The sequence below is a fragment of the Grammomys surdaster genome, unplaced genomic scaffold (genome assembly GCF_004785775.1).
Source record: "Grammomys surdaster isolate TR1022 unplaced genomic scaffold, NIH_TR_1.0 363, whole genome shotgun sequence".
In the NCBI taxonomy this organism is placed as follows: domain Eukaryota; kingdom Metazoa; phylum Chordata; class Mammalia; order Rodentia; family Muridae; genus Grammomys; species Grammomys surdaster.
The window spans coordinates 5,476,226-5,497,766 of NW_021604782.1; the positions used below are offsets into that span (position 1 = coordinate 5,476,226).

The 21,541-nt window shown below is 47.1% G+C and overlaps 1 protein-coding gene across 1 annotated transcript; it reads right to left on the minus strand.

Annotated features, from left to right (window-relative positions):
• Positions 1-15,549: 15,549 nt before the first annotated feature.
• Klf4 (Kruppel like factor 4) lies at positions 15,550-20,203 on the minus strand. Its single transcript, XM_028779958.1, has 5 exons — positions 19,880-20,203; positions 19,643-19,763; positions 18,009-18,993; positions 17,740-17,904; positions 15,550-16,682 (listed from the first exon to the last, which is right to left on the minus strand). The coding sequence occupies exons 1-5, from the start codon at positions 19,882-19,884 to the stop codon at positions 16,507-16,509; spliced, it is 1,452 nt and encodes a 483-aa protein (XP_028635791.1). The 5' UTR covers positions 19,885-20,203; the 3' UTR covers positions 15,550-16,506.
• Between the last annotated feature and the right edge of the window lie 1,338 nt (positions 20,204-21,541).

Consider the following 21,541-nt stretch of genomic DNA (forward strand, 5'->3'; position numbering starts at 1 on the left):
AGGAGGGAGGGGGGAGGGAGAGGGAGAGAGAGACAGACAGAGACAGAGAGACAGAGAGAGGGAGGGAGGGAGGGAGGGGGGGAGGAAAGAACGAAGGAAGAAGGAAAGAAAGAAAGGAAAAATTATTTCTACTACTTGGTACTTTCTAGTTTGAAGAGTAGAGCCAAATTGCCCTCCACCCAAGGATGACAAGCCTTCTTTTTTTTAGTTTGGCTTCTAAGTATGCCCATCACCTGATAGTAACTTATTTTTGCTTCCTGTGAGTCAGAGAGGAAAAAGCCCTGTCTCCAAGCCACCAGGACAACTTTCAAACAAATGGTCCATAATGAGTAGTTTTGGTAAAGTAACAGCTGTTGCTTACCTTGTTATAATATATGAAAGCTCTCTAATTTGTTCAGTGCTTCGTATTAATAAAGCACATGTCCTATCATTTCTAAAGAGTCATGAAGAATGCTTGCTCAGATGTTCAGTGAACCATCCCACACTAGAGCCTGGGAGAGCAGAATTGCTATGTAGCGAGCGTCGTGGAGATGAAGTAGGATGGAAGAGATGACACTGGGCTGTGAGCATCAGCGTTATGTCCAAAACCTCATGTCCTTGCTGAGGTCCATCCAGAAAATGACTAAGTAGATAAGATTCTCATGGAAATACTTTCTTGACTGCTAAAGATGGGGGAAACAGTAGACATTTTTAAATGGGATTCTTTGTGTCTTTTTGTTTCTTTGCATTTTCTATTTGAAGAATGCTAGTGTGTGTGTGTCACACACCCTTCCAGTTTATTTTGAGATGCCAGTCTCTGTTCAAAGCTGAGGGAACCAGGATAACTGGCCTTTGAGCTTCTGGAGATTCTCCCCCCCCTCTGAGCCTTGTAGGGGAGCACTGAGATTTCAGATCAATCCAGATTGGAAGCTCTGGAGGTGCAAGCTCAGTCTCTCTCCATCCTGAGCCATCTCCCCAGTCTCTGGAAGAGCATATTTTCGAGAGCTTGAGAAGTCATGGGAATTTCCTTTTTCCTCACACCTTATTACAATCCACAAAGAGTATCATATTTGGATTTTTGCTTTGCTAAAAATGAATATAATTATATCAGTGCTCATATACTTCCTAATTATTTGTGACAGAGTTTTGGTACACAGCCCAGGCTGGCCTCTAGCTTTCAATCCTCCTGCCTCAACTTCCTGAGCGTTGGGATAACAAGTACGGGCTACCACACTCAGTAGGATTAATTACAGATAACACTGTACCTCTGCCCTTCTCACCATAATCCTCCACTTCTGTACAAAGGGCACCAGAAAACCCAAAGCAAAACAAAAAAACCCGCCGGGCGGTGGTGGCACATGCCTTTAATCCCAGCACTTGGGAGGCAGAGGCAGGCAGATTTCTGAGTTCGAGGCCTGCCTGCACCTTACATGCCTGCAGTCCCAGAATTTGAAAGCTGGAAGAAGAGGGGTGGGGTGGGGTGCAGGAGTTGAAGACCAGTCCAAGGTATGTGGACTCATTCAGAAAATTAGCAAAACCAACCAACCAAGCAAAAACTCATAATAGATTTCCATGGTAACTCTTGTCTCAGTTCATGCTGACTGTTGAATTAGATGCCCCAGAACAGGAAAAACCATCACCCCCTCTCTAGGCAAAGTGCCAACTTTTAGCAAGATCCCACAAGAGACAGGTCCTAGGAGGTATCCTTTGATAAGGGCAAGGTCTGGGAAAGGGTGTGAAGGGAAGCTCTCCCCAGTCCACCAATCTTCACTCTGCTGGTCGGTTGCAGCAGGAGCTACTAATCCATGCGTGGCTGCTGTACTGGGTCCAGGGAAGTTACAGGTTCAGACCTCAGGGAACTGGTAGGTCTGTGTACACCGACACTTTCTAACACTATCACTTCAGAAATGATGAGAGATGTGTGTGGGAGAGGGGTTAAGGAGAGTTGAGAGCACGTGGCCCCAGTAGTCAAAGCTTCCTGCATGGGCGCACACACACACACACACACACACACACACCTAGTTTGCTGCAGTGCAAGCTGCCTGAGCAGACATGACTGCCATAGGCAGAGATCTATAAACAGCTGAGCATCTGCTATGTGTTGTAAGAAAAAAGGATCCTGGATTGGTTGGCTGACTGTGTGAAGAGCAAAGACTCTCCTTGTACCTGGTGTTAAGTGTGTGTGTGTGTGTGTGTGTGTGTAGTACTGTTGCTCTTGGGCCCTGCCAGCTGACGTCACAGCTAGGGGCTTTGCAATTCTTACTTGGGACACAGATAAGATCATTTCTATTTTGCAATGAGGATATGAGGTTCAGAGAGAAGACAGTTGGGTTCACAGCTACAAGTAACAGTATTCCACCTGGGCAGTAGGATTCCTTCTCCGTGGGAAGGTAAATGAGGAGGTGTAGCTCTGCTTCCAAGACCTACTTAGCATGCACGAAATCCTGGCTTTAATCCTTGGTTCCAAAACAATAAAAAACAAACCCAGAACCCTGTCCTCGTCTGCAATCCACCCAGTCCTACTATGAAACGTTCGTGCGACCTTCTAGTATGCATTGGCCAAGAAGAGGCCTGGGAATCCAGTTTTAGGAGCCCCAAACCACGTCCTGAGTGTGAGTCAAAATGAGAAATCCAGAACAGGAGTCCGTCTAGGGCCTGGGTCTCCAGCTATCTCGCCTGAGGCCGCGTCGCTGCAGGAGGACCGGCGGGGGGCGCTGCAGACCGCGCAGCACCCGCCTCCAGCTCGAGCCCTCAGGCCTCCCGGGCACCCGGGCCGCCCAAGAGCGTTGCGGACGCAGGACGATCCGCTCTTCCGTCAGCCACACCCTGCGATCTTCCATTCCAACTCCACTTGGAGAGGAACAGGGACGCGACGGAGTTCTTCCGGGTGTGGCAGGAGACCTGGAATACGACGGTGCGGTCCGGCAAAGCGAGATGGGCCTCCAGCGCTGAGATGGAGCCCAGTGCGCACCGGAACGCGCGTGCGCTGCTCTCCAGCCCAGTCCCAAGTCTCCTCGTCTTGCTGCAGCGGAGCAACACCGCATTCCATCCCGCACGGAACCCTATTTCCTTTGAATCTCATAGGTTGGTTCCGGGCCTGTGCAGCCAGCAGAAGCCCAGGCAGCAGACACCCCAGTCCCCGAAGCAGGGACTCAGGTCATCTCTGCTGATTCCCAAACGCTAACTGATCCTAACTGCCTCAGTAGAAAGCACGTAGACCATCCAGGTGCTGGGCAAAGAGGAAGGATGTTTCTGAGATTCGCAATGGGAAGGCATTGGCGTAACACTTTGAGAGTTGGCTTATCAGCATGCTTGTTGGATTTCCATTTTTGCTTTTTCATAGCTTTCCAATTCCCAAGGACTCTGTAGAAATTCAGGTGTGTGTGTTTGTGTGTGTGTGTGTGTGTGTGATGTGTGTGCCACAGATAGTGATGGAAGAACTGCCCAGAATATGTTGACATTCATTAAAATATACGTTAACATCCTCACACGTTTTAAAACTACAGTATTAGGAACAATGCATCATGGCAAAAGTTACTCGCCCAACATCTGTTCCTTCCAATGGAAGGGTTTCTTTCCTGCCAAGAATTTTATGAATTTTATATAGGAGCTTGGTCCTTTTTGGGGAAGGTAGAGAAGGCGCCTGGAAGAACTAAGGGATGATTTCGCTTGTGACTTTAAACGGCTCTTGAAGCTGGGAAAGTCGCCCTTCGAAAGAACACAGAAAAACAAAATCCCAAACAAATGGCACGTGACGAGAAACAGCAGAGCAAGGTCAAGGCCCAGAGTCTGGTTGACCTGTGCGAAGTCTGTTCTAGCTTTGTTCAGAGGGGATCTAATCCTTTGTGGAGAGAGGGAGGGTATTATGGGGTTGAAACCCAAACAACTCCTATCAGGGGACACTGAGAGCTCCTTTCATTTCACACAGACCAGATAGGAGTAATCAGTTATCACCCAAACTTCTCTCAATCTCTTCATCTCCAGTCCATTGTCTTCTCAATTGGAGTCTGCTGACTGGAAAGTTTATCTTCTGAAACCCATCATCAGGGGTGCTTGGAAAAGCCATCAGAGGGAATAGGTCACTGAGTGAATTAGCCCTTGAAACATTAATGATTACCTCTGGACTCAATGTGGGCTTATTTATCTAAGCAGGTTTCCAATAGACTTCTTCTTAGCCATTGAAAGAACTATCTACTGTAGAGTAGGTCTGACGTGAGCAAGGGGAAGGCTGTCCTTTCCCATCTGAAAAGGCACTGCAGAGTTTTCACACTAAGGGGAATGGGCTGTGTTGTCGTCATTCTGGGATTTCAGATGAAATATTCGGTCATTGTCTTCACTGTGTGTGCTATGGAAGAGAAACAGAAAAAACAATCCCAATAGGTTTTAAATAAGCATCGAGAGGAAAACCAAGCAGGGTAAATAACTAAAGATGGAACAGCAAAGCTCTTTTAGTACAATCTGGAAAGGGGAACGCCTAGACAACATTCCTTCTAGAATTTTCCTAGTGTAGACAATCACCTCAACTATGAAGTTTTGAATATTCTCCATATATATGCAGAGAGACATACATGAGAGAGAGAGAGAGAGAGAGAGAGAGAGAGAGAGAGAGAGAGAGAGAGAGAGAGAGAGATCTATGTGTCTGGAAGGACATGGTGATAAATACCTGTAATCCAGCTTCCAGGAGACAGAAGCAGAGGGATCATAAGTTCAAGGGCAGCTTGAGCTACACAGGGAGACAGGGAGCTCCAGACCAGCCTGAGCTTTGTACATAGAGAAAGAGCCAGCTCTATGGCTCAGTGAGTACAAGCATTTGTCGTGCAAGCCTGAGAACCCAACTTCAGTTCCCAGGACCCATGGTAAAAAGAGAGAACCAATTGGAGTACACACACACACACACACACACACACACACGAACATGAGAGAGAGAGAGAGAGAGAGAGGGAGAGAGAGAGAGAGAGGTTGAAACAATAGCTTCATTGCTCGCTTGCTTTTCTTCTGTTTCTAGGCTCATGCAGATTCTCATGTCCCCCATCCTCAGAATGAGAAGAACTGCAACCTAACAGGGTTATCATGGGGACTGAATGAGAAAAATGTATGAAAAATGCATAAAATGCTGATCATAGGAATGCTAGGAAGTAAGCCTTGACACACGCTGGTCCATCTTCACTGCTGTTCACTTGAATGGTGTGTAGCAGCTGGTTCTGAGGTTGCACTAGGACTTTCATAGCCAATGCCCTACTGTTGGACAGAAAGAGGATATAAATCTATGAGCTGAAGGAGAAAGGCAAAGCAGTAGCACAACTCAACAAACAAGACTCAACACAGCTGGACAGAAGCACAATGAAGCTAACAGCCCACATCAGCATGGGTTCTAGAGGAGATTGTTTCCCTTCTAGATTCCTGATGATGAACACTTCTGCTCTGGAAGGCTTGTCTACTGGCTCAAATCCCTCACACCCAGTCTCTGTTAGGATACCTTGGTTAGGACTATTTGCACTATACACTTAACCCAAGACATTGTTTTGTAAGTTGAATCCAAGGGTTGGGAGTCCGAGGCTAAAATGGAGTTCTACAAGAACGTAATGTTGAGGAGGATGAGAGGCCCCTGCTTCCGCATTTGTGAGAAGACTTTGAGCAAGCCAGTCTTTGGAATGCCTTCTAACCAGTCATTCACAGGCTCCCAGACTCGGATCCTGTGTTCAGCGATGCCTTCCAGGCTGCTTAGATCCGAAATGGCTTCTGAGTCACTGGTTCATGCCTGGTGGCACATGCCCAGTTCTATTTTCGGTTGAGATCCTGGTTAGGGGAAAAGGGATTATCTTTAGATATTGGGAGCATTAGAAGAATGTTGGCAAAGGGTTTTGGAAGATGGGCAAGAAATAGGAGTGTTTCCCATGGCCATGGCTGAGAAGCAGGCTCAGCATGTAGTTCAGAGCGGCCAACTTCCCCGGATGCACTGTGCATTGAAGAGGCTTTGAGATGGGCTCTCTCTCTCTCTCTCTCTCTCTCTCTCTCTCTCTCTCTCTCTCTCTCACACACACACACACACACACACACACACTCTCGCCTTCTCCTTTCACCTCCAGGGTGCTAGAATTACTTGGATTTTCCAGCATACCCAGCCTCCTAAGTTGTTTTCTTAATCTCACCTCCAACGGACCCAACTACAAATAGAGATGCTGGTCCTTGTTTTCAGCAACAGGGAGACGTGCATAAAACGTTTTGGAATCATGCGGGAATTATCCTGGAAGAAGAGCTATGACTTACGTGTGGTGCTTTAGCTGTGGTTAGGGGTTGCTACAATGCAGGAGATGATCATTCTTTCTGAGGTCATTGCTCAAACTGGAAACTAGAGGAATGTGGGGTATTTTTAATAGAATGACAGGTAAGATCACTTGTCTCTATTAGAAAAAAGGGACGGTCAGGCAAAAAAATTCACCCTGTTTAGCTTCAAAATGGCAGGGGGATGAGGAGCTTTAGTATGTCTGAGAAAGAGTATATACTTTTTCCAGTAAGATAGTGGACTTCCAAGGCGGACAGACATGGATTTCTTTTATACCTGCGCAGCCTTAGATAAGTCACAGTCCTATGGGCTTCTGTCTTTTATGCAAAGCAGTGGTTCTCAACCTTTCCTAATGCTGCAACCCTTTGATATAGTTTCTCATGCTGTGGTGACCTCCAACCATAAAATTACTACCATTGCTACTTCATAAAGGTAATTATGCTACTGTTATGATCGCAATATAAATATCTGTTTGGGAATGGTCATTTTAGGGGTCGTGACCCACAGGTTGAGAACTGCTGACTTATGGGGGCTATAACAAAGTGGCATGGTGGCATGCTTCTGCAACCCCAGAACTTGGTGGAGGGTTGGGCTGTAGAGTCAGGAGTTCAAGATCATCCTCCACACATAGAGTTTGAAGCTAGCCAGGACTTTGTAGCAAGATACTGAAATGAAATATGTGTAGCAAAATCCTCATCCTCTAGCAAAGTTCTTAGTGTACCAGGGATACTTAATGACTTTGAATCCTGCCCTTCCCTCTCCATCCACCTCTACCCTACCCAACCAGCCTCTCCAAGTTCAAGTTCCCCAGTGCATCCCTGCTGCCACAGAGGAAACACTTCCAAGCTGGGGCTAGCGAGAAAGCTAAAGGACAGAGAATCAGAGTTCAAAAGAAAATAAACAAATAAACCATTCCTTCTAAACTCACTAACTTGTAAAATTGTCCCTCCTTGAGAGGTTTCTATTCCAGGTTGTAAGCTGCCCATCTGGGAACAGCGTCAAAACAAATGTTAGGTAAAAACTCTTTGCCAAAGGATTGGCTGTTGACTGCTCGGTTGTGATGAGAGCATTGTTATGGCAATTCTACAGCTTTCTCAAACCTTTATGTATAAAGGAAGACACTGAGCAGAGGTGTCCAAATACATCCTAAAGTAGTCAAAGGCTCTCTGCTTTCAGTTTACTGACTGCATCTCTGCAGAGTTCTTTTGTTAACAGTGTGCCCTGTGTTCTAATTCAGAAAACTAATGAAACCTGTACATCTATCAGTATGAATTCTTTGTCTCTTTCTACTGAATTCTTAGCTTGGTGTCTGTGAAGCCCAGGTAGACTTCACCCCAAAACCAACCAACAAGAGGTCTGGAATCACTGCAAACAGTTTTACGAAGTTTTACAGAGTATCTGCTGCAGACTAGGCTGAGAAGCTGAGAATTAAAAAAGAGCCAAACCTGGAAGAGGCCTTGTGTTTCCATATGCAAATTGAGACCTGAACATTAAACAGTAGGGATCATCTAATCCTTTGACAAAGGCACAAATTGCAAATCAGACTTCTAAGCCATAATAGCTTTGCCTAACAAAGTTCTTAATGCAAAGAATCCCCCAGGCAAAGCCTGCTCTGTCTCCTCAGACTTTGGCACCAGGCTCTTCTTATGAAGTCAGTTATTCTCATGCTATAAACTTCATTGTGCTTAAAAGAAAATAATTTTCTTCCCATGGCTAAGATACAAGGTCCCTTGTACCATAGAAACTCAAAGTATTTCATGGGTTAATCTCCTCCTCCTCCTCCTCCTCCTCCTCCTCCTCCTCCTCCTCTTCCTCCTCTTCCTCCTCCTCCTCCAAAACTGTTCTGTTTTGCTTGAATCATTAATCCTAAAAGAAGTTTAAACTATTTTGTTGAATAACACAAATCTTTGTGCTCAACTCGAGTAGCATGTTGTAACATGCACCCAAATAACAGGTTGAATGTATATAAAATAATAAGCAATCAAGAAAACTGTACAAGGCACATGGCATGTGGGGTGCAGGGATTGTAGCTGAGTCAAAGAAAAATCTAATCGGGCCAGGCAGTGGTGGTGCACGCCTTTAATCCCAGCACTTGAGAGGCAGAGGCAGGCGGATTTCTGAGTTCAAGGCCAGCCTGGTCTACAGAGTGAGTTCCAGGATAGCCAGGGCTATCAGAGAAACCCTGTCTCAAAAAACAAAAAGCAAAAACAAACAAACAAACAAATCTAATCACTTTCCCAAGAAAAGTTAAAAATAAAACCAACCAAGCAGCTAACCAACGAACCAAAGAACTGATGGAGGCTGGGATGCTGATTTCCTTTACTGAAATGAAGTGTCATGTATCCCAGACTGGCTGAGAACTCAGTAGATACTGATAGGACGATCTCAATACTAGGGAGGCAGAGGCAGGAGGATTAGTAGTTCTAGGTCAGGTCTACCTCCATAGACAGGGAAGTTGGGATGAATGTGACTACAACAGACCTTGTCTCAAAATAAAATACTCCAAACTAGTGGCAGCAAGATGGGCCAGCAGGTAAAAAAAATAAAAAATAAAAAAGCTCTTGAAGCCAAGCCAATGACTTGAGTTTGAGCCCTAAAGTCCATTACAGAAGGGGAGAACTGACTCTCAGATGTTGTCCCTCTGACTCTTACACATGTCAATTTATCTAGGTACATTATAAAGTCAGGAAATGCCTAGAAACCATAGGGAAGGACTCAGACAGATGAAGAATTGGTCCCTTCCTTTTGTCTCACTCACCCACTCAGAAGCCCAAATGTGTCCCCTTACTATTGTTGTACATCCTCAGTACTCCTTTTCCACACATTTTCCCATGAAAGGAAGGAAGCCCAGCAGGCCTCTGGAGGAGAGGGGTAAAATAACTCCTTTTTCTTAAGCTTTGCTTCATAGCAATCTTGCTTGGTCTTCTGACCACCTGACAGTGCCCGTATAGCCTCTGCTTCCTCCAACACATTCCTGAAATATGTCAGACTCTATAGTCAACGGTGATCACCCAGCAAAGAAGGGTCCACTGAAAGGAGATTCTGAGTTTGGGGGCTAAATGTTCATTAATCACTGATTTCGTTTTTGCTGAGGATGATGATGAGGGGGGTTCAGCAGCATAAAGAAAAGCTTCCTAAGGGTTCCAGCAGCTCGTGTCCTCCGGGGGAAGCTGCACCATCAAACCTTGCAGTATAGAAGGCTCAGTGTTGAGGGAGGAGCACAAAGGAGTCTTTTCACGAACTCAGCTTTGAAGCCTAGTGTGGTGACACATATTTGTAATCCCTTCACTTGAGAGGCTGACCCAAGAGGATTGCTGTGAGTTTGAGATCAGTCTGGGAGCTACAGAGTGAGACCCTTTCTCATAAAAACTGAGGAAAAAGGAAAAAGAGAAAGGAAGGGAAGAGAGAGGGAGGAAGGGAAGGAGGGAAGGAAGGAGGGAGGGAGAGAGGAAAACAGAGACAGAGACAGAGAGACAGAGAGGCAGGCACGGGAAGCTGGAACCTTCCCAGTTTGAGGAAGAGAAGAGCACTTGAGTTGGGAGACAGAAAGTCTCTGGCTTTCGATTCTGAGCAGCATTACTGGAAGAACCTGGGTGTTAGCAAATCCTCCTGAACTGGATGTATCTGTTCTGCCTGCCACCCTACCTGTCCAGCAGACTGAAGACAAAAGTATTAGAAATGCTTCGAGTGTGGCTGGGCGTGGTTGCTCCTGCCTAAAATCCAACTCTCTTAGGAGTTGGAGGTAGGAAGGCTGGAGTTAAGGCTAACCTGTGCTGTATGAGACCCCAGCTAAAAGAACCTCCCCTAAAAAAAAAAAAAAAAAAAAGGAAAATCAAACAAAAAAGTACTCAGTGCATAACAGAAGAGTGAGAAATGAAAAAAAAATGGTAACTTTATCAATAGAGAATCTTGGCATCTTCATCTACGTAATGGGGCTGGGAGGGGCAATCCCACTCCTTCGTTTTGTTGGAAGGTAAAGCTTAAAGAGTTGTGCAGAACTAAGGGATTATTTATTATACATCAGCAAAAGGGAACCCAGATCAGAATGAGGTGTGCCTGCCCCTGTGAAGAGAGTTCCTTCCGAATGTGCTGATTGCATTCTTCTTTCATGACTTACACTGCCTTACCTTACTTCTCAGGCTTTCAGCAAACCGTCCAAGCTTCCTTCCATGTCTCTGTTGCAGCAACTACTTACCTTAAAGGCTGCGGAGTGAGTATGCAGATGCAGCACCTGAGTGCGTTGGGTTCCTGCCATGGCGATTTGGCCATGTAGCAACCCACTGATCTTGTGTCAGTGCCTATAAGAACTGCCTAGGGATTAGCTCCGTTGGGAAAGTGCCTGCCTAGCAGTACTAAACCTTGGGTTTGATCCCCAGCACTGTGTGAACTGAGTATCACGACATACCCTGTAATCCCTGCATTTAGGACACAGAGGCAGGAAGATCAGAAGTTCAAGCCCCAATTGGGAAATTTGAGACCCTGTCTCAAACATACTAAATAAAAATAAAAAGGTATAGGAACTTCTGGTCTCAGACATAGTGACCTGGACAGATCTGACTGTTGTAGTTGGTTTAACTAGATAAGTGTTCAACCTCTAGCAGGAGTCCTCTGTCTGTCTGTTTATACATCATCTGCCATTGACCTATATTTTTCTTTTACCTGCTTGTTTTCTGCCCTGCTTAAATGTCAACATGTAACATAAACAGGAGAACAAACTTAAAAACATAGCAAATGGCCCTAATGTTCTGGGGCTATTGTTTTCTAATCATTGAGTTGTCTCCACAAAGCACGTGGTTCTATCAGGTGACTGCGCAGGGAGAAGGCTGCAGGTGTGGATTGTCTCTTTTTGCTCTTCTTAGGTTTGTATCTATTTCCCTTCTTTTCCTTTAAGAACAATTGGGAGACTTTTGGGCGGACCTGTTTGCAACATGTTGACTCATTTAGGTGTGAGAGAACCGAAGTAATTCAAGTGAGACTCTATCAAGAACATGGTCAAAACAATTAAAAAGAAGGGCTCCAAGTATATAATGTTACAGGAATATGACACCTCCGGTGCATCTCCTTCCTCAACCAACTTAATTGGCTGCCAGAGGCTTCCCAGACTGGTAAGTCTGGGAAACTGTGTTTCAGCACACATTTTGAAGTCGTTTTTCCCTCTGTTTTGACTGTGATCTGGGCATAGACACACTGCATAATTTAAAGTGACTGAAGCATTAACCACTTCTCAGGATGCGGTGAGAAATTTCCTTAAGATTTTCTTTGCGTTTAAGACAAAGCCTCCCAAAAGCTTGTTCATTTCCAGCTCTTTTGAGTTTGATTTAATGCGAAATTTAAGAAGACCAGTTTTTACACAGTGTTCAGATGTTGATAGGCTTCCTTTCCTGATGAATTTCACAGGCAGCGCATTCCACAGCCTTCTTTACGAAGACAGCTGATCATGTTGGTTTTATAGGAAATATCTTTGAATGACTGTACATGTGAACAATGGAAGACAGTTTCATAAATGACCTATGAGAGACAGACATGGCTTCAGTTTAGCACTATAAAAACTTGACAGTATACAATAGCCTGTAGAAGGTGCTACGAAAATACAAAGAACTAAAATAAAAAGGGCAGAATACATAATAAACTAATAAAATGATAAAAACAATAAATGTTAAAGTGTTTTTGTAGGACTGGGTGTTACCTTTGTCTATATGAGAAGGGGGGTGGTGGTGGAAGAAAGGGGTGTGTATGGCGACGATCTGGTCTGTATAGTGCTAAATACAGCATTGGAAACCAGAGCTTTAATGGAGCAGATAGCTGCCACTCGTTGCTAAATCCAGAGACTCCCTGTATTGTCAAAACACAACAGGTATATATACTTAGGTTAATATTTTTTCCTATGGAACAGCTTCTACACATTGCAGTGTCTGCTTTTCCTTATAAAGACTCATGTAGCAGGACATAGTGGCACATACTGAGTCTTAGCACTCTGGAGGTAGAGGCTAGAGAATCAGGAGTTCAAGGTCAGCCTCTGCTACATAGCTCTCTCTGTCATTTTCTTTGTGTGTATTTATCTATGTATATATATATTCATATAGTATATAAAAATCGGAGGAGTGAGTTTGAGACCCGACTGGGCTACAGATTAAGAATGCTCCCTCCATTAGCCGGGTGGTGGTGGCACACGCCTTTAATCCCAGCACTTGGGAGGCAGAGGCAGGCAGATTTCTGAGTTCGAGGCCAGCCTGGTCTACAGAGTGAGCTTCAGGACAGCCAGGACAACACAGAGAAACCCTGTCTCGAAAAACCAAAAAAAAAAAAAAAAAAAAAGAAAAGAAAAGAAAAAAAAAAGAAAAAAAAGAAAAAGAGAATGCAGTTCAAATAGTGGAATGCTTGTCCAGAATGTATGAAGCCCTATGTCTTCAGCATGGTACAAACTAGGGCTCTCGGCACACACCTATAAACATAGCACTTGAGAGGCAGAGGCAGGAAGATTAGAAATTCAAGGCTGTACAGTGATTTCAAGGCCAGCCGGGAACAGGTGAGACACTGTGTCAACACAAGAACAAGAAAACAAAAACCAAACAAAACCAAAGCAAAATTCAAACAAACAAACAACAACCAAAATTGCAAATCTCTTCAAGTAGAAAGTATCTTGGGACGGAATAAAAGTCAGCCTACACATCTGTTGACTGGCAGGAGACACTACATTTAATCCCCTTGTGTCAGCATTCCAGTTAAAATCTAGGACATATAAAATTAAATGTCATAAGGAAAATATAATAAGCAGCCACCTCAATTATTAGGTACTCTCTTGTACGTGAGTGGTTCCGTACCTCCACAATGACAGTGCACCTGACAGCCCAGAGCTACTAGGTGTGAGAGGAAATAGTTTAGGGCTGTGTTGAATAATGTTTTGTCCTGTTAGAGAACTCTTCCTCATTCATTCGCTATATTGAACTTACTTTTGCAGATTAGAAAAAGCTGATGTGTACTGATGTTTCCTTATAACCTCAGACATTTTTGAATGCATAAGATAGTAACAATCGTTCAGAAAGATGTTTCCTCCCTCCCCCGCATTGTTTATTTGTTTGAGACAGAGCCACACATATCCAAGGCTGGCCTTGAACTGTATATACAGATGAGGCTGACTTTCAACTTCTGATCCTCCTGCCTCTGCCTTGCAAGTATTGGGATTAAGGTAAGTACCACCAGGCCTGGTTTTATGTAGTGCTGGGGATCAAACCCAGGGCCTCATGTATGCCATGGAAACCCTCTGCCAACCGGGCTACATCCCAGGTGGGGTAAACCATTTATAAGACAGGTGGATTATAAAAGCAAGCAGCCACTATTTATTACAAAGAAAAAGTCATTAAGCATGCAGCAGTTTTATTTTACATAGCTTTAATTCTTAAAAAAAAAAATAAAGCCCAGGTGTATTTTACTTTTATTCTTAGAAAAGCGGTTTCCCCGTACTATTTTTTTTTTTTTTGGAATGTTTTCAAATTGGTGGGGTTTGCAAATTGGTTCTCAAATTCAGTTAGACTGAAATGTTAAGCCAAAAAAACTACTATTCACTTTTCCATGTTTCTTTCCAATCTTTCTATTTCCTATTGTTCTTTCTGCTTCTCAACACACATACCTAAGCCACTTACGATGGTGAGTGTCTATACCAGCACTGGAAAGGCTGAGGCAAGAGGGTCCCTGTGTTAACGGACAATTGAACTACAACGAGCTCCAGGCATGCCTATGAAATATGAAAACCTATTTAAATATGAAAACCTATTTAAACAACAATAACAACAACAACAACAACAAAAGCAAGGACAAAACCAAACAGGAAACAACACGGCCAGGTTTCATAGAGCATGCCCACAATCCAAGAACTTGGGAGGGAAGGCAAAATGACGAGTTCAAGGCCATCCTCAGCAACAGAGCTAGGTTTGAGCCAGCCTGGGTTACAGCAGACAAACTCAAACTCAAATATGTGTGCATACAATTGGAGTCTCGCTGCTTATTGTTATATCCTGCCTTTCCCACTTAACATACCATGAACATTTTTCCATGTCATTAGCTTTGCTTTGAGTATGTTCTTGACCACATAAAATTCCATCCTCCTGATGCACCTGTTTCCTTTTAAGCAAAGACACATGCTGTGGTTTCAATCACACTGGCCTCTTAAAAGTCAAAGAAAATACTTTGTGCTGATCTCCCACGAGCTCCTTGTGAATCTACATTTTAAAATTCCATTTATAAAGCATATTACTGTGTAAATACAACTCCGGGCACTAGATACAATGGATGGTTAATAAGTACTCTAAAGAATAAGCCAGTCAGCTTTTGCTCCCTTGATCTTCTGAGTCACTCACAACACCATTAAAATGTCTACAAGTATCACACGTACTTTTCCATTTTGTGACAGCTAAAAATAGTTTTACTTCAACCTCCTGAGATAGTAATTAGTGCAGTTTTAAGCTTAAATAAGCTTAAATCAGAAGTAGAAATGCTTACAAATTTACAAGGACATCACTTAAAAATTTTAATTTATGAGTTACACGATTGAGTGTGGGGAGAGGTGGCTACCTTCAGGGTTTTGCTCAGGTGTGCACCCCACCACTGAGCTACATAAACCCTGTTTCCAGGATTTAAGTAATTTTTTGTTTCCATGTCTTCAGAGAGATTGAGGAAGCTTTAACATACTCTGTAGTCAGTATGTTTTGGATTTCTTTGGGGATAATATATGCAGCATAAATGAAGCACTTAATCCTCAGGAGGGCACTGTGGAACTACATTCCATCCTTAGGTTGTTTGCCTGGGGAAGGTTCCTTTGTTATTCAGATTCTGTGGGGGACTACAAGGCCAGGCCTCTAGAGAAAATGATTCATAATTTCATTTACTTAAGACAAAATGTAATATATACATATACACACATGTGTATCTATGTGTGTGTATTGTAAGTGTATGAAACTAGAGTGTCCTGGTTTACTGCTGAGTGCTCCCTGCTAAAACTGTACAGATCAAAGAATAACCAAGCCCTGTGTACCTGGAACTGTGCATTTGGGTAAGGTGTCCTTTTGTGTTTGTACTAAGCAAACATGAACTCGATGTTTTATAAGGTCCCATCTGTACAGCTCTCAATTCCAACACAACTTGATATAAAACCGAGTAGTCTGAAAAAGCAAGTCGCCTACATCCTCTTGTAAGGCTGGCCTTCCAGTGTGGGTCTCCCCAGCCCTCCCTCCACCACCGTGTTTAAGAGTCAGTTCCTTTCCAATCCGGAAGACAAAACAAAGAGATTGCTGTTCAGATAAAATATTATAGGTTTATTTAAAACTTATTTCTCACCTCGAGTATGCAAAATACAAACTCCACAAAATGTTCATTTTTTTTACTTTGTAGTTTACAAATATACAAAATAGAAGTTTGCTTAAATTTATATTACATATTTATTAAGGCAAGGAACTATATAGAAAAACACATTTGTTCTGCTTAAAGGCATACTTGGGAATAAACCATTGTACAAATTATTGCACATCTGAAACCACAGTGCATAACAGACTGTCTGCATAAAAATGTTACAGAAATAAACCAGGCGTAGTTACCTGACTTAGGTCATAAATGTAGATCGGAAGACAAAAATAGATTTTCCTTGTCAAAGTATGCAGCAGTTGGAGAACTTTGGCTCCCCCGTTTGGTACCTTTAGAACCACGACTCACCAAGCACCATCATTTAGGCTATTAGAACATGTTCTGTACCTGAATTGCTTCCTCTTCCTCTGACATAATAATGGCTTTTTAGAAGGCAAAGAGCATACAAGGTGATCTTTACATGTATATTGCATCATCGAAACACAATTCTAGGGAATTCTGGTCTTCCCTCCCCCCCCAAGCTCACTGATTTAACGTATACCCTGATATCCACAAACTTCCAGTCACCCCTTGGCATTTTGTAAGTCCGGGCATGTTCAAGTTGGATTTGGTATTGGAATGATAGAAGATCCAGTTTCAGACCCCATCTGTTCTGTGATTTTTTTCTTTTATTTTTTGTTTGTTTGTTTTTAGTATTTTTTTTGTTTTGTCTCTTGGACTCTTCCTTTCTCCTGATTATCCATTCACAAGCTGACTTGCTGGGAACTTGACCATGATTGTAGCGCTTGCCAGCTGGGCTCCTCCCCTCGTGGGAAGACAGTGTGAAAGGTTGAAAAAAAAAATACTGAACTCTCTCCTGGCAGTGTGGGTCATTATCCACTGTGTGGGATTTAAAAGTGCCTCTTCATGTGTAAGGCAAGGTGGTCCGACCTGGAAAAGGCCCGGTCACACTTCTGGCACTGAAAGGGCCGGTGCCCTGTGTGTTTGCGGTAGTGCCGGGTCAGTTCATCTGAGCGGGCGAATTTCCACCCGCAGCCATCCCAGTCACAGTGGTAAGGTTTCTCGCCTGTAAAGGGAAAGGGAGAACAGGCTGCTGAAGCTACTGCTAGAATGAAGAATTAGTCACTTAAAAAAAAAGAGAGGCCAGAGAGCAAATTCCGGTGCGCGCCCCACCCTCTCTTTCAAAAAAGTAAAAAGACGATAAAAAAAAATCTAGGAATGTCACTGAAGGGCCATACTGAATTTCAGATGAATAGGAATGACATGTGTTTAATTTAATTTAAACTCATGGAGAAACAGTAGTTAGCAACCAAAAAAAATTGCAGATACCCTCTCAATCTCCGTCTACTCCTACAGTTTCATTTTCTTGAGCCTAACAAGCGCTGGAAATGGACTGGATTAGGAGTTATCTCTGTAGAAATCCAGAGTATCCCAGGCCATTACACTGGGTCCAAAATGCCATCCCTGGCTAATTTCTCCAGCAGTGTCATTCTGGCTGTTTTAATGAACAGATCTAGAAGACTTAATGACTACCTTTAAGGTTTTTTGTTATTTTGAGACTGGGGTTCTTGACCAGGCTGGTCTGAAATCAACAGGATTCTTTCAAATCAGTCTCTTTGGTATTTGTAACTCCAAAATTGAGTGTCACCATATTCAGCTTGCACGGACAGTTTTAAACCAGAATCCCCAGCAATGGGAACCATTAAATTCTTGGAACGTAAATCCGATCTAATTATTCTAAAGACCAAGATAGAGTCAAGGGTAGGTAGATCTAAGAGGAGGAGACAACTATGAAAATAATCTAGAAAACTTTTCTTTTAAAGATACCGCATTTTTGCATTGCAAAGTACAACTTGATTACCAGGCTAGGAGAGGCAGGCACACACAGGAAATTCCCTATCTTTTAAAGGCCCAGTGAGAAACTGCACATTCAGGCAGCAGATAGCATCCATCAAGCAAAAGGCTTCTGGGCAAAAACATAGGCGCCTGTTTGCTGCCCTCCTCTGTGATCCAGGAGATGGAGAAGAGATACACCCCAGCACCCAAGAAAAGCCCTAAGGAGTCCACAGCCAGCCTACGGAGCAGACAGGCACCAATCCTCCTCCACAGCGCTGGCCCCTTACCTGTGTGAGTTCGCAGGTGTGCCTTGAGATGAGAACTCTTCGTATAGGTTTTGCCACAGCCTGCATAGTCACAAGTGTGGGTGGCTGTTCTTTTCCGGGGCCACGACCTTCTTCCCCTCTTTGGTTTGGGCTCTTCTGGCAGGCAGGAACCCGGTGGCATGAGCTCTAGGGGTAAAGAAAGTGGGGTCAACTTCATTCTGGATAATCTCGAGAATCCAGAAGCAAAGCTCCCCAAGCCGGATCTCTACCAATCCCTTCCCCCCACTGACCTTGATAATGGAGAGAGGGGACTTGCGACTGCATCTGGTCTGGCAGGAAAGGAGGGTAGTTGGGCCCCGGATGGGCATGGAATCCTGGGGGAAGAGGCAGGCCAGGGTGACAGTCCCTGCTGTTCAGCAGTTCTTCGGGACTCAGTGTAGGGGTAGTCCTGGTGGGGAGCTGCCGCCCCAGGGGGAAGTCGTGTGTGTTGGGCCGGTGGCCATTGCTGAGCTGGGGTCCAGCACTCAAGTGGGCCTCTAGGGACCGGCTGACCGTGCAGGATGGGACCGCCTCTTGCTTAATCTTGGGGCACATGCGCGGCGGGCCACCGCTGTACGGCGCCACTACCACAGGGTGGCTGCCGTCTGGGCTTCCTTTGCTAACACTGATGACCGAAGGGCTGCTGTACTCGCTGCCAGGGGTGGTCAGAGACGCCTTCAGCACAAACTTGCCCATCAGTCCGCCACCTGGCGGCTGAGGCTGCTGTGGCGGAATGTATACTGGGTCCAACTCCGGCCGCAGTAGCTCAGCCACGAAGCCGCCCGAGGGGCTCACGTCATTGATGTCCGCCAGGTTGAAGGGGGCCGTGGGAGGTGGCGCAGATTCTCGGCTGTAGAGGAGCCCTCCACCTGTGTTGCCGGCAGCCACGCCCGGGTCACCCCCGGCCCGGATCGGATAACTGAAGCTGCAGGTGGACGGCGCGCTGGCAGGGCCGCTGCTCGCTGGGGAAGACGAGGATGAAGCTGACGCCGAGGTGGTCACGGTGGCGGCCACCGATTCCTGGTGGGATAGCGAGTTGGAAAGGATAAAGTCCAGGTCCAGGAGATCGTTGAACTCCTCGGTCTCCCTCCGGGGTAGGAGGGCCGGGTTGTTACTGCTGCAAGCTGCACCAGCTCCACCACTCTCCAGGTCTGTGGCCACCGTCGCCGCCAGGTCGTAGGGGCGGCCGGGAAGTGGGGGAAGTCGCTTCATGTGAGAGAGTTCCTCTCGCCAACGCTGCAAGAACAGGGAGGGAGGGAGAAACTGTTAAGTTGTAGCCCCCTGTTACCACCCCTAATATTGACTCGGTGGGTGAAGCACACCAACACCCTGCCATAGGAACTGGACAGAACAGGAAGGCAGCCTCGGGGACTCCAGGGGCCAGCGCTGCAATCTCAGCTAACACCAAGGTAAGAGGTGGCGCGTTCGTTCTACTGCAAGCTAGTGCCGTAGCTCCGCCAGCCCAGTTCTCTTCCCCGCCAGATCCGCGGGACGCTCCAGCCGCCCACGGAATTGGGACACTGGGACACTATGGCTTTCTCCCCATGCACCATAGCCACCCGGTCGCCTACGCGCTACGGTCACACCCGCCCAAAGGGTCTCGAGACTTGTCCACCTACAATACAGTGGCCTGAGTGCGCCCACCCCACGGTCCGGATGCCCGGAGACCTGTGGGGAACCGCTGTGCGCCCCTGGCGGTACCGCAGTGCCGGGACCACACGCACTTAAGGCCGACTCAAGGGCCGAGGAGCCACCTTGGGAAGGCTGTAGACTCCCAATGGAGGGCAATCGTTGTCCTAACCAGGGGCTCTTGGTGATCCCCGGATTCCGCCCATCCACCCCACCCCATCTGCAGAAATCTACAGGGCACTAGCGCGACACTCACGTTAGTCGGGGCACCTGCTGGACGCAGTGTCTTCTCCCTTCCCGCCGGGCCGGACGCGAACGTGGAGAAGGACGGGAGCAGAGCGTCGCTGACAGCCATGTCAGACTCGCCAGGTGGCTGCCTGCGGGCCGGGCGGGGCGCACAAGGACCAGGAGTCAGGGGACACCCTGGCCACTGCTCCGAAGTTTCCCACCAGTCTTCACCCCTCTCTGTTCCCAAGCCCAGCATCTCACCTACCTCATTAATGTGGGGGCCCAGAAGGTCCTCCGGAGTCCGAAGGAGAGGGGTACACGAACCCCAAAGTCAACGAAGATTAAAAACTTTAGAAACAAAACCCCAAACCAAAACCCCCAAATTGCCCGAGATCCTTCTTCTTTGGATTCAATATAAACCGGCGATGTCTTTAAAAAAAGTTCCTTTGTATACAAAAATTCTTAGAAAAGTTGTAAACTCTTATAAAAATAGACAATCAGCAAGGCAGATAAGTAGGTCCGATGGCCAGGCTGCACGCTCTTGGACTCAGCAGTGTCCCCCACCGTTGTCGCGGCCACTGTGGCTGTCGGCGGCGCGGGGGCTGTGGTCCGGGCGGTGGGCGGGCGGCGCCGCCAGGTGAGAATGGCCGCGGTGGCGCGGAACTGCGAGCTGGGCGGTGGCGCGGGGTGCGGAGTCCTGGGGACTGTGCCGGGTGCGCGCGGCCATGGGCGCGGGTCACGGGCGGGTGGCTGGGTGGGGGGCTGGAGGGGCGGGGAGGGGCACTCGGCGGCTCCGGGTGCCGCCGCCGCCCGCCACCGCCTCTGCTCCCCGCGCGCCCGGAGCCGCGCTCGCTCTCTCGGCCGGGGAACTGCCGGCGGCCGCCGCGCGCTTCTTACTTATAACTTCTCGCTCGCTTGCTCCCCGCCTCCTCCCTGTGGCGCGCGGGGCTCCGCCGCCAGGCCCCGCCCCCAGCCTTTCTTCTCCCCGCCTTCCCGCAGCCCCCCTGCGCGTTGCCATGGCAGCTAAATAAACAAACTCCGCGCACGTGGGGGCGGGGGCGAGGGCGGGGCACGGGCGGGGCGGGGCCGGGCCGTGACGCCAGCCCGGCAGCTGGCGGGCTGGAGCCGTGCTGACGCCGGCGGCGGTGGCGGCGACGGCGGCTTCGGCGCTGGGAGCCCGGCGTGGCTCCCGAGGCCGCGCTACTCGGGGTCCTCTGCGCGGCCACGGTCGGTTCCCTAGGCTCGAAAGTCCTGCCACGGGAACCCTGGCGGGGACAGGAGGTTGTGGGGAGAGGCGGCGCGCCCCTACCCCTGCCCGCGTACGCGCTTGTCCTGTTGTCTGCGCACTCCAGAGCGCGATTATCCGCGTGACTCATCCAGCCCGCCCTCTCTCGCATACGCACGCAGAGGCCGGGCCGTGTCGGCGCAGGGCCTGGCCTGGCGCGGGTGCCAGTGGGGCCTCCTGTAGGGTGGGGGTGGGGACCAGGTGATGGGGGCGGGGGCCCAGGAACCTCAGAAGCTAGGAGAAGGGGTTCCGCGCCTGCTATGGAGGAAAACGGCCGGGGTTGGGCACGTAGTCATCGTCTTGATAATGGAAGGAACAAGGAAGGGAGTGAAAGCGTTCCGGATTTACATTGAGGGGGAGTGGGAACGCGGAGAGGAACCGAGGCGAGGAGATACCTTTCACCAGGGATCTCAAAGCTCTTTACAAGCTACGCACTCGCACTCTTCAGTTTGAAGATGAGAAGTGAGTCATAAAGAGGTGAAGCGGCGAGGTAAAGGTCATAGGACTACTCGCTCCCCTCAACTTAGGTTCCGAGCTAGCCCAGGGGACTTCACTGGGAGGTGATCGAGCGCTGGGAAGAGGAGCGCTGCATTGGGACACTAATTCTCCAAGGTGGCACCTCAGGCTCTTACCCACCGGGAG

Excerpts from the sequence above, each read along its gene's own strand:
- Klf4 (XM_028779958.1), bottom strand. Across the intron at positions 18,994-19,642 it reads CAGCAGGTGCCCCGACTAAC|CGTTGGCGAGAGGAACTCTC; the intron begins GTGAGTGTCGCG and ends CTGTTCTTGCAG. Across the intron at positions 17,905-18,008 it reads CCCCTCTCTCCATTATCAAG|AGCTCATGCCACCGGGTTCC; the intron begins GTCAGTGGGGGG and ends CTTTACCCCTAG.